The following is a 12,572-nucleotide window of genomic DNA, read 5'->3' as shown; positions in this document are numbered from 1 at the left end:
AACTCATGTCTACTTACCAGATACTTAACAAAATGCCATATTTGACATCAACTTCCTAATGACTCTGATGGGGCAGGAACTTCCTGAAATCAGAGAGTGGTCAGCTTCCCTGGCTCAGAAAGCACAGCCAGTCTGTGGCCCTTGAGCATTAAAAAACAAAAAACAAAAAACACCGAAGAAGGAAGCATAATCTAGAAACCTGTCCTCTGGCTAAGGTTAAACATAGCAGAACCATTTCCATGCCTTCCCAAGAAACCAGAAGCAGTGAGCAGGGGAATGGTTTATAGCTTCAGTGATGAAACACATGCAGTCCAGACAGCATTAACAGATTCCTCTATTTTCAAAGCAATTTGGGAGAAAACCGGCCCCGTCTCACTTGCCTGTGCCGAACCGTCTTCTGAACCAAGAGGCTTGGGGACGACTGGTATACCCGAGGCATCCAGGCTTCCAGCGGGTGTCTCTTGATGTTGATGGTGACCACCTGGATGTTGAGGTCAGCCAAGCGTAGAAAGTTCATTTTGTCTGCAATGAAAAAAGGAGCCCCAAATACATGGCTGCTGTGACACTAGGGTTCAACGAGTGAAACAAAGCCAGCACAGACTCTTGGATCTGCGTTTCACAGGTGAAGATATGAAGCCTCAAAGGATGAAGGCCCAAGGCCAAGGGGACAGCGAGTGGCACAGCCTCCCGCTTGTCCTCACTCAGACCCTGAGCCAGCCCAAGGCAGCCAACCCAAGCATGTGACTTCGCTAGCTCACAGACACCACTGCCTCACTCCCTGCCTTCCACCTCACTCAGCCATCACTGCTTTCAGTGTCTGCCTGACCTACCTTTCCAGGCTCAACCCAACCTCCTCTTCCTTCTCACGAAGCCTCCAAGGTAGGCATAATCCATACCCTTCCCCTTGAAACCCTGTGTTCTTCTCTGCCTACCCTCCCTCTCTGCCCCTTCTCAGGGACTCACTCAAAACAACAGCCTCCATACAAGTTGGCCCATCACCCCGGGCCAAAGTACAGTGGGCACTTTCTTGACAGCCTGGACCCACCCAACTGCGGAGGTGATGCTCTTGATCTGCTGAATGCCCGGAGCCAGCAGGCTATTCTCCATCACCCCATGCGCCTCTCCCTCACCAGGATGCTGACCACGCATCCACTGGGCTGGTTCTCAAATCTGTTTATGCGTGAACCTCCTGTTACATACAACTTAGAGAAATATCAATCACATCAATGGATGAAATCAGATTGTACACAGAGTGTTACTGCTCCTTTGAAAACCAAGTTGAATGCTTTGCAAACTTTAAAGAAATGTGTGTAATAAGTTGCAGGTACAAATCAGGTATAGCTGAGACAGCTGTTAAAGACTGGGGTGGAGTTTTTTTGGGCATTTTTTTTTTCTGAAGGCAGTTGTTTTTTTAATTAATTAATTTATTTATTTATTTTTGGCTGCCTTGGGTCTTCGTTGCTGCGTGGGCTTTCTCTAGTTGCAGAGAGCAGGGGCTACGCTTCGTTGCGGTGCGCGGGCTTATTGCGGTGGCTTCTCTTGTCGCGGAGCACAGGCTCTAGGCGCGCGAGCTTCAGTAGTTATGGCTCGTGGGCTCAGTAGTTGTGGCTCGCGGGCTCTAGAGCGCAGGCTCAGTAGTTGCGGTGCACGGGCTTAATTGCTCCACGGCATGTGGGATCTTCCCGGACCAGGGATCGAACCCGTGTCCCCTGCATTGGCAGGCAGATTCTTAACTACTGCGCCACCAGGGAAGTCCCAGGGTGGAGTTTTTAAATCCTAGAATGCTTCTCATTTAGAGGCCTGGAAATGAGTAGGTCTCCATTTCGAGTTTTCAGAAGTAAACAATGAATCGTGGTTCTACAGGTGCCACCATAGTGGTTTATGCAAGAAAGATGATGGGGAACTGCCATCAACAGACACCCAGGCAAAGAGAAAGCCTCAGCCTCGTCAGAAGTGTGCCCTCATCTGAGTGAGGAGCCTGAATCAGACAAAACCCTGAGTGACATTAAACATTCACGTTGCTATTTTCCTCAAGAGTCAGATGGTCCTAAGAACATGAAAGAACATGAGCCCATCAAGTTGGATGAAAAACACTCTTATATGTCTTAGGATATCTTAGTTCCTGGGTCTTTAGAGTTAGAAGCAAAATGCACAGACATGTCTTAATAGCCAAGACGTGTAGCACCCGCTGAGGGGGAAGGGCAGCCTTAGAGAATTAGATGATGTGATAACTTGGATCCAGGACCTGGGCTACGTGAGCTCCACCCTCAGAAGGCAGGGAGACACTGATGTAACAACGACAAATAGGGTTTGGGGGGACCTACTGACAAGAATCCAGCCAAAACTTCAGCCATCAAGTAACCTCAACCAACGGAGAATCCATCACTATCACAGGGCTCACATCTTTTCATCCAGAAGATTCTATAGAACAAGAAAGGACAAAGAGAATCAAAAGCATGGTGATTTTGTGTCAAGAAGGAATTTGTACCCATCTGGTACTTTATGTTGGAGATCAGGGGTCAGCAAACTTTTAATGTAAAGGGCCAGAGAGTTAGGTTTTGTGGACAATATGGTCTCCATTTCAACTATTCAATTCTGCCATTATAGCATGAAAACAGCCATAAACAATACACAAATGAATAAGCATGGCTGTATTCCAGTAAAACTTTAGAAAAAGAGGCAGTGGCCACATTTAGCCTGTGGACCATTGTGTACCAACCCTAATATGCTGTAGACATATTATTCTCCATATTCTTTGTTAATAATTCTATGCAACCCTTTTCTTTCCACATCTGTAAGTTTCATGTTTCTCAGTTTAACACTAGATTTAAGTCTTTAACACTTTTGGCACTAATAGAATCCCAGTGCTTAGTCTTGGAAACCACACCTGCCCATAACTGCCGATCAAGGGGGAAAGCGAGCATGTTCACAGAACTAGCGATCTCCCTGCCTGTACTGAGGGGAGACTGTCGTGAAGCATGAAATTCCGTTTGGCTTTCTGTTATTAAAACAGTCTTTGAAAGTGTTGGTAAAACAAAGGAGTCTTTGGACACCCAGACATCAGAAATGACCGCTATCTCCTATAAAAGATAACCTGCGATCCCTAAAAGCCAACAAATCTGATTGGCTGTCTTCCCTAGAGATGTGTTTGCCCTGGTAACGGTATTTAAATTGACATCGCTGTTTTGTAAAAGGTAAAATACTGGGGAAGTCTGCTAAGCCATGAGTTCATGGGCGCCTTCTTGCCACATCTGTGACTCGGATGGATTCCTTTTTTCAAACTAGATGAGTCCTGGGCTCATTTAATTTACAAATAGGATGACGACCCAGGTGGCAAAACTGAGCAGGGCTCAGGGCGGGGAACCCAGACCTGTGGACTCCAGTCACGAGCCAGCCAATGGCAGCCAAGGTCATGGGTGTGTCTCAAGGGCATCTGCTGACCTCCTTTGCCCCCTTTCACCTGCTCAGAAGGTCAAGAGCTACTTTGGCTCAATGTCCCCAGGGCATTAGAAATTAAGAGTACTGCACAGGTGAGGTTTGTCACTGTCGTCCTGCTGTGGCTTTGCAGCCTCAGACCAGGTGGAGTCGCATCGTGTGAAGGGGAAAGGGCAGCAGCTGAACCAGAACCATGGCGGTTCTGTGCATTTGGCGTAAATGTTCAAGTTTGAGATTTTGATAAACTAATAATATAAATATGACTTTCGAAGATGAGTAGTATAGGGGTGTGGGGGGACAGTAAACCATAGAAGAAAGCTCTAGAGAAGGCAACAGTCTAAGGACAGAACCCCTAAAACAGGAGTTATGGGCTGGCCTGTGTTCCCAGAAATTTCATATGTTGAAGGCTTAACCCCCAGCACCTCTAAGTGTGCCTGTATTTTGGAGATGGAGCCTCTGAAGAGATAATTAGACTAAAAGGAGGTCATTAGGTGGGCCCTAATCCTGTATGACTGGTGCCCTCATAAGAAGAGGAGATTTGTACACAGACACGCAAGGAAGGAAGATGGTGTGAAGACACAGAACACAATCATTTAGGAGCCAAGGACACAGGACTGCCAGACAACACCTTGATCCTGCACTTCCTGCCTCCAGAATTGTGAGAAAATAGATTTCTGTTGTCTAAGTCCCCCCAGTGTGTGAGACTTTGTTATGGCAGCCCAAGCAAACCAATACAAGCAACGATTTCTCAATGAATTGTTAAATGGATTATTTTAAAGTGAACACTATGCGTTCCTTAAATTCTGAATGGAGACTTAAAGGTCCTCCCGGAGTAAGAAATCAAGGAAAACTTCTTTATGCTTTAAATGTGCTACCCCCTAAAAAAAAAATAAATAGATAAACCAAACAAACATAACAAACAAAAAGCCTCACTAGGGTGGAGGAAAAAAGGAATTTCAAGCTTAATGATCACCTTTTTTCTTTTAACAAAGTCTCTGACAGACTCGCGGCTTTTGCACAAACGTATTAAAATGCTAAAGAAACTAGTCTTAAAATGATTTTCTCCTTGACACAGGCGCCTTCCAGATAAAAACTTGAACTAACAAATCAGTTTATAAAGTCTGGCCCCCACAAGTATAAAATATGTAAAACAACCAAATATTCATGTAAACAGTATTTCTATATTCTAATTTCTTAAGAAAATCAGATGGGAACCAGGGAATTCTAACTTCATTTAATGTTCTTAGTGTCTCTACCTAATTAAAAAAAAATTTTTTAAGATATGCAAATTAACAATAGACCAGCAATTAGTAGTTGTAAAAAGGCCATTAGGGGGAAAAAACAAGCTTTTTTTTTTTTTTTTTTGGTAAAAAGGACACATTTTAAAGATCTGGTTACACACTTAAAATCTAAGGACTTCTGACCAAAAATTAAAATGTTCTAAAATTACTTTATAAATCAAAGTAAAATAAGTTAAAATTTGAATTCAAATGTATTTAATGCTCCCAGGAAAGGAAAACTAATAAATTGTTTTGTGATTTAGGGTTTAAAATGTGGCTTTGCATCTTCTTCCTGATTTTATCCAATGTAAATACAAAGTGCAAATATAGAGTTTTAGTTCATGCAAACTTTGTTTTCTAAAGAGGCAAAATGGTTGGAACTTCTAACATTCCCCCCCCTTATCTTATGGGTCAATTGGTATCATGATCTCAGCTAACATTTAGGTGTCTTTAAACCTAAACATAGGCCGGAACCAAGCGGCATGATTCAAACTGTGTTGTGATTTAAAAACTCATATCTTTATCAACTGGCTTGTGTAAATCACACGATATTGTAAACCAAAAGGCCCTATAGGGTAACTCGCTTAAACTATATGGATACAGTGTCCAGAGTTTCACGCTTCTCTGACAAATCCTTGGTGTCAACAGGGAATCAACTACCCATGATTTCTTAAACATATTTTCTAAAATTACTAATTGAGTTCGGGGCATTGGCCTAATGCATATTGAGATAAATAGTCAATAACTTGTATTTACCTAAAGACATAAGGAAATTACCAAAGAAGTTTCCAAAGAAATTAAGATGCTATGTCCCCACGTGTTAATATGTTTGTTCTTCATGACACCCAAGTGTCAATAGTTAGACTGACCTTATAAACAAAGAAACAGTGTTCATCTGAGTGTGTCCTGGGGACCATGTGTATCTTTTCTGGATCAGCAGGAGATACCCAAGTATGAAGCCCTCACCAAGCCCGACAAAGACTCCTAAAAGCCCCTGCTTCTGGGTTTGCAACAGCTCATCTTGTAAGAGCAACCCAGGAATTCATGCTACAGGAGGAATCGCAGAGAGTTTATAAAGCCCTAAAGCTTCATCAACATCTTCAGAGTCTCAATTCTCTAGAAGCAGCAGAGGTATTAAATGATCAAAAGAGAATTCTCAAAAACAGAGGGAGTGAGGTCTAGAAATCCTGGACCAACATGGGCCACCATCCCACCCCAGTTCTTAGAGTGGGAGATCCAAGGGGGCCCAGGTCCCGACCTCTCCTCCAAGTCCTATAGCAGCACTCCTCCCTGGAGGAGGAGTGTGGTCCCTGGGCCACGGCTGGTCCTGTCCTCATGCTCCCCGACTCACCCCCATGAGATCAGCCCTGAAAATTTAGAAACGTATAGAACAATTGACAGGATCATTTCATGTCTGTTGACTCTAATAATGAAAAATTGGGACTTGAATTTTACATGTTTTTTTGATTTCATTTTTGTAGTTATTCATTTTTGTTGTATTTTACCCAAGGGTACAGCTGCATGACAGGCTAGCAATTTAAAAGCTTCACTGCACTTCCCAAAGAGCTTGGGAAGCACGGTGCTCAAGGGTTGCCCAGCTGCCCTTCCCCCACCGTTAGCAGAACCCTAACCCTGACATGAGGCTCTCACAGTGCATCACCACCAATCCCTAATGGGGGCACCAAAGCCATCTCTTCAGGGTCTGAGAAACCTGGATCCTGAGCCATTGAGCTGGGTGGCTGAAGGGACATGCCCAGGGCTCAATGGAAGGCACCTGTCAAACCCTGCTGACCTTCCATCTTGGATCCAAAACCCTCATTGGCAGATGTTGGCATCACCCATCTAACAGTGTCTTGCCACACAGCTCTCTTTTCCCTGGACACTCATGTAAGTTCCAGACAATCACTGTCATTTCCTTCTTTTCACACAGGCACCGAGTCCTAAAAAGCCCATGGCTCTGCTGGACTAGTTTGAGAGTCTTCGTCTCACGTAAATTTACATTCTTTCAGACCTCCCACTCCATTTGGGTGTGTGTCCATCTAGACTTTTCTTGAAACTAGAGAAATGTGTGTGCCCTACAGTTTGGGGTGTATTTTAGTCATCTCACATCTTTCCCCACTGTTACCTCATCTTCACAGTCATTTTTAATGTCACCAAAATTTCCCGTTACGTGACCCTCAGAATCTGGGGCAGCTCAGAGTAATGATAAAAAGCAGGGGCCTTGGAGTCAGATGGCCTGTACCACACTGCAGCTGTGTGGCTCTGGGCAGCCGACCAAATCTCTTTGAGTCTCAGTTTCCATATTGACAGATGAGGATAACAAGACCTACACCTCGGTGAGTCTGGGGAAGATCACATACACACAACAATCATGACAGTGTCTCATGCGCGGCAAGCATGCCACCAATATGAAACATTATTGATAACAACTATCGACCACTAATACATGAGTATTTAGGTGACTTTCAACTTTTCAAGTGCTAAACGCAATTCAGACGTTTATTTATACAGCCCTTTTCCATATTTTAGATGAGCTCCCTAAAGCAGAATCCTGGGAGGGGAATGAGCGTGTTACAAGGTGAAGGGCTTCTGGAAGCCGCCTCACATGCTGACAACACACATTCTCAGCCGAAATACATTCTCAGTTGCAAACTTAAGAAAATGAACAAGCATCCCATCACTTTTAGGAGCCCCCCCACCCCACTTTTTGATGCACGGGGAAGAGGAATTTCAGCGGCCAAGGCTTCTTACCCACATCACCCTTCTGTCCCTCGTCGGAGATCCTCAAAAGGAGCTCCAGGTGGGAACTGCTGATGTCTGGCGCCACGATCTTGGCCAGCTGCCTCCACTGGGCCTCCTTCACCACAAACTCTGTGCCCACCTTGACTTTCAGAATGTTGAAAGCCTCTATCATTTTGTGACGCTTCAGGTATGCCAGTGTGCGAATCTCATTCTTGAAAAAACAGAAGTGTGGTTTTTTTAAGAGGAAGATTCAAGAAAGTCTTGATTTTCCACCTTAAACATTTCAAGGCAATGGAAAAGTTCATCTGAGTGTGTCCTGGGGACCATATGCATTTTTCTGGATGAGCAGGAGATACCCAAGTGTAAAGGCCTCACCATGCTTGACAAAAAGTCCTCCAAGCCCCCACTCCTGGGTTTACAACAGCCTATCTTGTAAGAGTGACTCAGGAATTCACGCTACAGGAGGAAACTGCAAAGAGAGTCACCATGGTTCTGCTGATTCACAGGTACCACGTCCCTCCCCGGCTCCAGGGATGGGTAGCTAACCCCCACCTGCAGAAACAGGACTCAGCTTACCAAGTGCAAGTGAGGGAACCCAGGAAGGATAACCTGTGTGGTGAGAAACAGAGCACCAGGAGGCAGACAGGTCCAAACTCCGCGCTGCCCAGGAGGAAGGAAGATTCCAGAAAAGAAGAGAGGGAGAGAGACAGGGAGATGCAGGAGAGGGAGAAGACAGATCTACCATTAAGTCAATCAAGAAAGAGAGGCGGAGGGGGAAGAAATGCAGGGACGTGAAACCAGGCTAGAAGTGGTCAGACGGAAGAGGTCCAGGGCAGGAGGGTCAGCGAGGGTTTGCCAGGAGCTGCCATCTGGCTTGACTGTGCACAGGGAGTCTTCCAGACAAGGAGAACCCCCCTCATGTTACAATCGGCCACGTCGATGCCCACCCCTACTGCTCCCTTTAAGCTGATTACATGGCTAGACCTTAAATTCTTTTTTTAAATTGTAGTAGAGTTGACTTACAATGTTGTGCTAGTTTCAGGTGTACAGCAAAGTGATTCAGTTTTACATATATATATATTCTTTTCCATTATAGTTTATTACAAGATATTTAATAAAGTCCTCTGTGCCATACAGCAGGACCTTGTCGTTTATCTATTTTATATATAGTAGTTTGTATCTGCTAATACCAAACTCCTAATCGATCCCTGTCCCCCTTTCTCCTTCAGTAACCATAAGTTTGTTTTCTATGTCTGAGAGTCTGTTTCTGTTTTGTAAGTAAGTTCATTTGTATCACTTTTTTTTTTTTTTTTTTTTGCGGTACGCGGGCCTCTCACTGCTGTGGCCTCTCTCGCTGCGGAGCACAGGCTCCGGACGCGCAGGCTCAGTGGCCATGGCTCACGGGCCCAGTCGCCCCGCGGCATGTGGGATCTTCCTGGACTGGGGCACGAACCCACGTCCCCTGCATCGGCAGGCGGACTCTCAACCACTGTGCCACCAGGGAAGCCCTGTAACACATTTTAGATTCCACATATAAGTGATATCCTATGATATTTGTCTTTCTCTGTCTGGCTTACTTCACTGAGTATGATCATCTCTAGGTCCATCCACGTTGCTAAAATGACATTATTTCATTCTCTTTTATGGCTGAGTGGTATTCCATTGTACATATGTACCACATCGTCTTTACCCATTCATCTGTTGATGGACATTTAGGTGGCTTCCATGTCTTGGCTATTGTGAATAGTGCTGCTATGATCATGGGGTACACGTGTCCTTTTGAATTAGAGTTTTCTCTGGGTATATGCCCAGGAGAGGGATTGCCGGGTCGTATGGTAACTCTATTTTTAGTTTTTTATGGAACCTTCATACTGTTTTCCATAGTGGCTGCACCAGTTTACATTCCCAGCAGCAGTGTAGGAGGGCTCCCTTTTCTCCACACCCTCCAGCATTTGTTATTTATAGACCTTACATTCTTAATGGTACAGCTGTGTCTTCATCGCCTTTGACTCCTCAGAACTTTGGTGTTGGGCACAAAAAACACATTTAAGATACGCTTGCTGACTGATCCATGTGGCAGAAAATTAATTTTCGAGAAGTGTTAACTAAAAGAAACACTTCTTGGGGGAGGGGGAGCCACAGTTGTGTCCAGAGCACCAGACCCTCTGGGAATGCCTCTTCCTGCTCAGGAGGAGGGAGTCAGAGGAGGAGGGTTACTGGGAGGCCTGGCCTTGGGGTCGGGAGCAGCTGAGGTGCCCACAATGCACAGACTTCTCAGAGCCTGGACAGGCCAGACACCTTCAAAGGGAGGTTGGCCGAATCTCAGACTCAGCCTACCACCCACTTCTCCTTAGCTGCGAACATTTAAGTTCTCCCCGACTTTCTACTTGCGCCCTGGTGGGAACATCCCTAAGCAAAGAAAAATTCATAACAGAACCAAAAGGATCTAACTCAAAAGGCTATATCTCCCCTTAAAGAAAATGACCCTTGGATGAAATGTATCTCTGTGCAATTAGTTTTACAATCCTAGAAAATAGCCAATGAGAGGCGTGCTCAGGTGGGTGACGGTGGGGCCCGCAAGTGAGATGACCCAGGTATCCTGGCAGATTCCAGAAATAAAACACGCTGCGCCCCAAGCCCTCAGAAGCCTCTGCCCATGCAACACCTCCAGGAATTCTCCAGACATTAATCAAAGAAGAAGGCACCAGGGCAGAAACTATTGGCTTTAAGGTATTTTTGCTTCTGTTAGAGGTGGGGAAAGGAGCTTGGAGAATATCCCCAACCCCAATGATACACAAAACATTTCCAGGAGCCATGAACTATTAGATGCATTAAGAGTGACGAAGAATGGATAAAGAAGATGTGGTCCATATATACAATGGAATGTTACTCGGCCATAAAAAAGAACTAAATAATGCCATTTGCAGCAACATGGATGGACCTAGAGATTGTCCTACTGAGTGAAGTAAGTCAGAAAGAGCAGGACAAATATTGTATGATATCACTTATATGTGGAATGTTAAAAAATGGTACAAATGAACTTATTTATAAAACAGAAATAAAGTTACAGATGTAGAAAATAATCTTATGGTTACTGGGTGGAAGGGGGAAGGGATAAATTGGGAGATTGGGATTGACATATACACACTACTATATATACAATAGATAACTAATAAGAACCTACTGTATAGCACAGGGAACTCTACTCAATACTCTATAATGACCTATACGGGAAAAGAATCTAAAAAAGAGTGGATATATGTATATGTATAACTGATTCACTTTGCTGTACAGCAGAAAGTAACACAAAGTTGTAAATCAACTATACTCCAGTAAAAATTTAAAAAAATAAATAAAAGCGAGGAGCAAAGCCAGGACCTCCTCCTGCACGTGAGGCTGGGACACACCGTCAGACCCATTGCAGACTGGCAAAGAACCGCCTGGCCCAGCAGAGGACAGCAAGGCACCAAACGAGCCTTCAGATTCACCAAAGCCAAAGGTAAATGGACACATTCAAATATTTGGCAAATGCATTTGCCAGCCTCCCTGCTACTGCACCCAGCCAGGCACCCTGACCCCCGGTTCATGCATGTTACCTTTAAGTGCTTCCTATAATTGTTGTAGACGACGGCCAGAAAGACGGACATGAAGATGTAGGTGTTGGTGATGACGTAGGTTATAAAGTACAGAGAATACCACCAATTGAACTCATAGGCAGGCATCCTAAAAGGAAATAATTATCTTTCATGGTTTCCCGTGCCCTGGGTCCACAGTGCATAGAAGGCTGACCGTAGGTGACATCCCACATGGACAATTCACATGCTCGAGGCACAGGAAAACATTCTCTCACTCTAACTCTCCCTCAAACTGTGCTATGGGGCCTCAAAGCCATAACCATCGTCAGTGCTAAAGAGCTCGCTCCAGACTGCCTTCTGAAATTCTTATTGCCTTAGAGAGGTGTCAACTTTCAAAGCAGGCAGGACCTTGGAGATCCCCCCATCCTTTCCTTCACAATGAGAAAATCAAAGCCCAGAAGGAGAGTCACTTGCCCAGAATTACAAAAAGAATCTGAACTATGGCCTGGAGTTATACTCAAGGCTCTTCAGGGACACCAGACTGCCTTGCTGGGGAGCAGATCATTTTCTGTCCACATTGGGACAATGAGAATGAAAGGCGCACCATTAATAATGGTGCCGGGACAAAAGGCATAAATGGGGATGCATGCTCATGCCACCTTTAATGGAAACCCGATTTTGTGCAGGAGGGGATGTTGAGGGGGGCAGCCTAATGTTTATGGGGAAGATCCAAGAAAACACAAGGAGGGCCAGGAACTTCACCTTGCTCACTTTTTGCCAGAGCCAGGCCCAAGAATGAGCAGGAACCCAGAACAAGTTGACGTGATGATCCTACACACAACTAGACAACAGAAAGCCCGCCCCTCTCCCGCAGTGCAGTATGGGAGGAGATGGGGTTGACATTTGCAGTTAGAATTCTATCTACACTCTAGAACCCCAAGAGCTACCTACTCAGGGTAGCACTGGTAAATAATCTTACCTCCATGAACAAGGCAAATCCATAATATACAGGACATTAGGGGGAAAAAAACCCTAATGTTTTTCTCCTAAATAATGTCCACATGCGTGGAGAATTTTCTTTCCTGTTTCATTTAGCCAGAAAACCACCTCAATGCTTAGGAGAACAAGCCATGATTCCTTTACAAAAATGGCTTAGGCGTTTCAACTCAAGACTCAAAGAAGATTCCAGAATAGAAAGTGGGCTCAAATATTTAAGTTGTATCTCCAGAGATGTCTCCTGTTGCTTTCATTTTTTAAAACATTCATCTAAATTTAGTTTTCAATAAAGTGGGTAGGCTATCGTTAGTGCCAACACTTTGCACTCTTCAAAAACTTTACAAGGGGGTGCTTCCCTGGTGGCGCAGTGGTTGGGAGTCCGCCTGCCGATGCAGGGGACGCGGGTTCGTGCACTGGTCCGAGAAGATCCCACATGCCGCGGAGCAGCTGCGCCGGTGAGCCATGGCCGCTGAGCCTGCGCGTCCGGAGCCTGTGCTCCGCAACGGGAGAGGCCACAACAGTGAGAGGCTCGCGTACCACAAAA

General features: G+C 45.0%; 1 protein-coding gene across 1 annotated transcript in view; it reads right to left on the bottom strand.

Moving 5' to 3' along the window:
• LOC114900914 (two pore calcium channel protein 1-like) overlaps positions 1-12,572 on the bottom strand; it is a 42,771-nt gene that overhangs the window by 13,392 nt on the left and 16,807 nt on the right. Inside the window, 3 exon segments of the mRNA XM_029232481.1 lie at positions 381-522; positions 7,467-7,668; positions 11,054-11,180. Of these exon segments, the coding sequence (XP_029088314.1) occupies positions 381-522; positions 7,467-7,668; positions 11,054-11,180 (471 nt within the window).

This window comes from Monodon monoceros, unplaced genomic scaffold (genome assembly GCF_005190385.1).
Source record: "Monodon monoceros isolate NGI ecotype Baffin Bay Population unplaced genomic scaffold, NGI_Narwhal_1 Super_Scaffold_19, whole genome shotgun sequence".
Lineage (NCBI taxonomy): Eukaryota > Metazoa > Chordata > Mammalia > Artiodactyla > Monodontidae > Monodon > Monodon monoceros.
The sequence above is the reverse complement of the archived record's forward strand: the minus strand, read 5'-3'. Positions and strand labels throughout refer to the sequence as shown.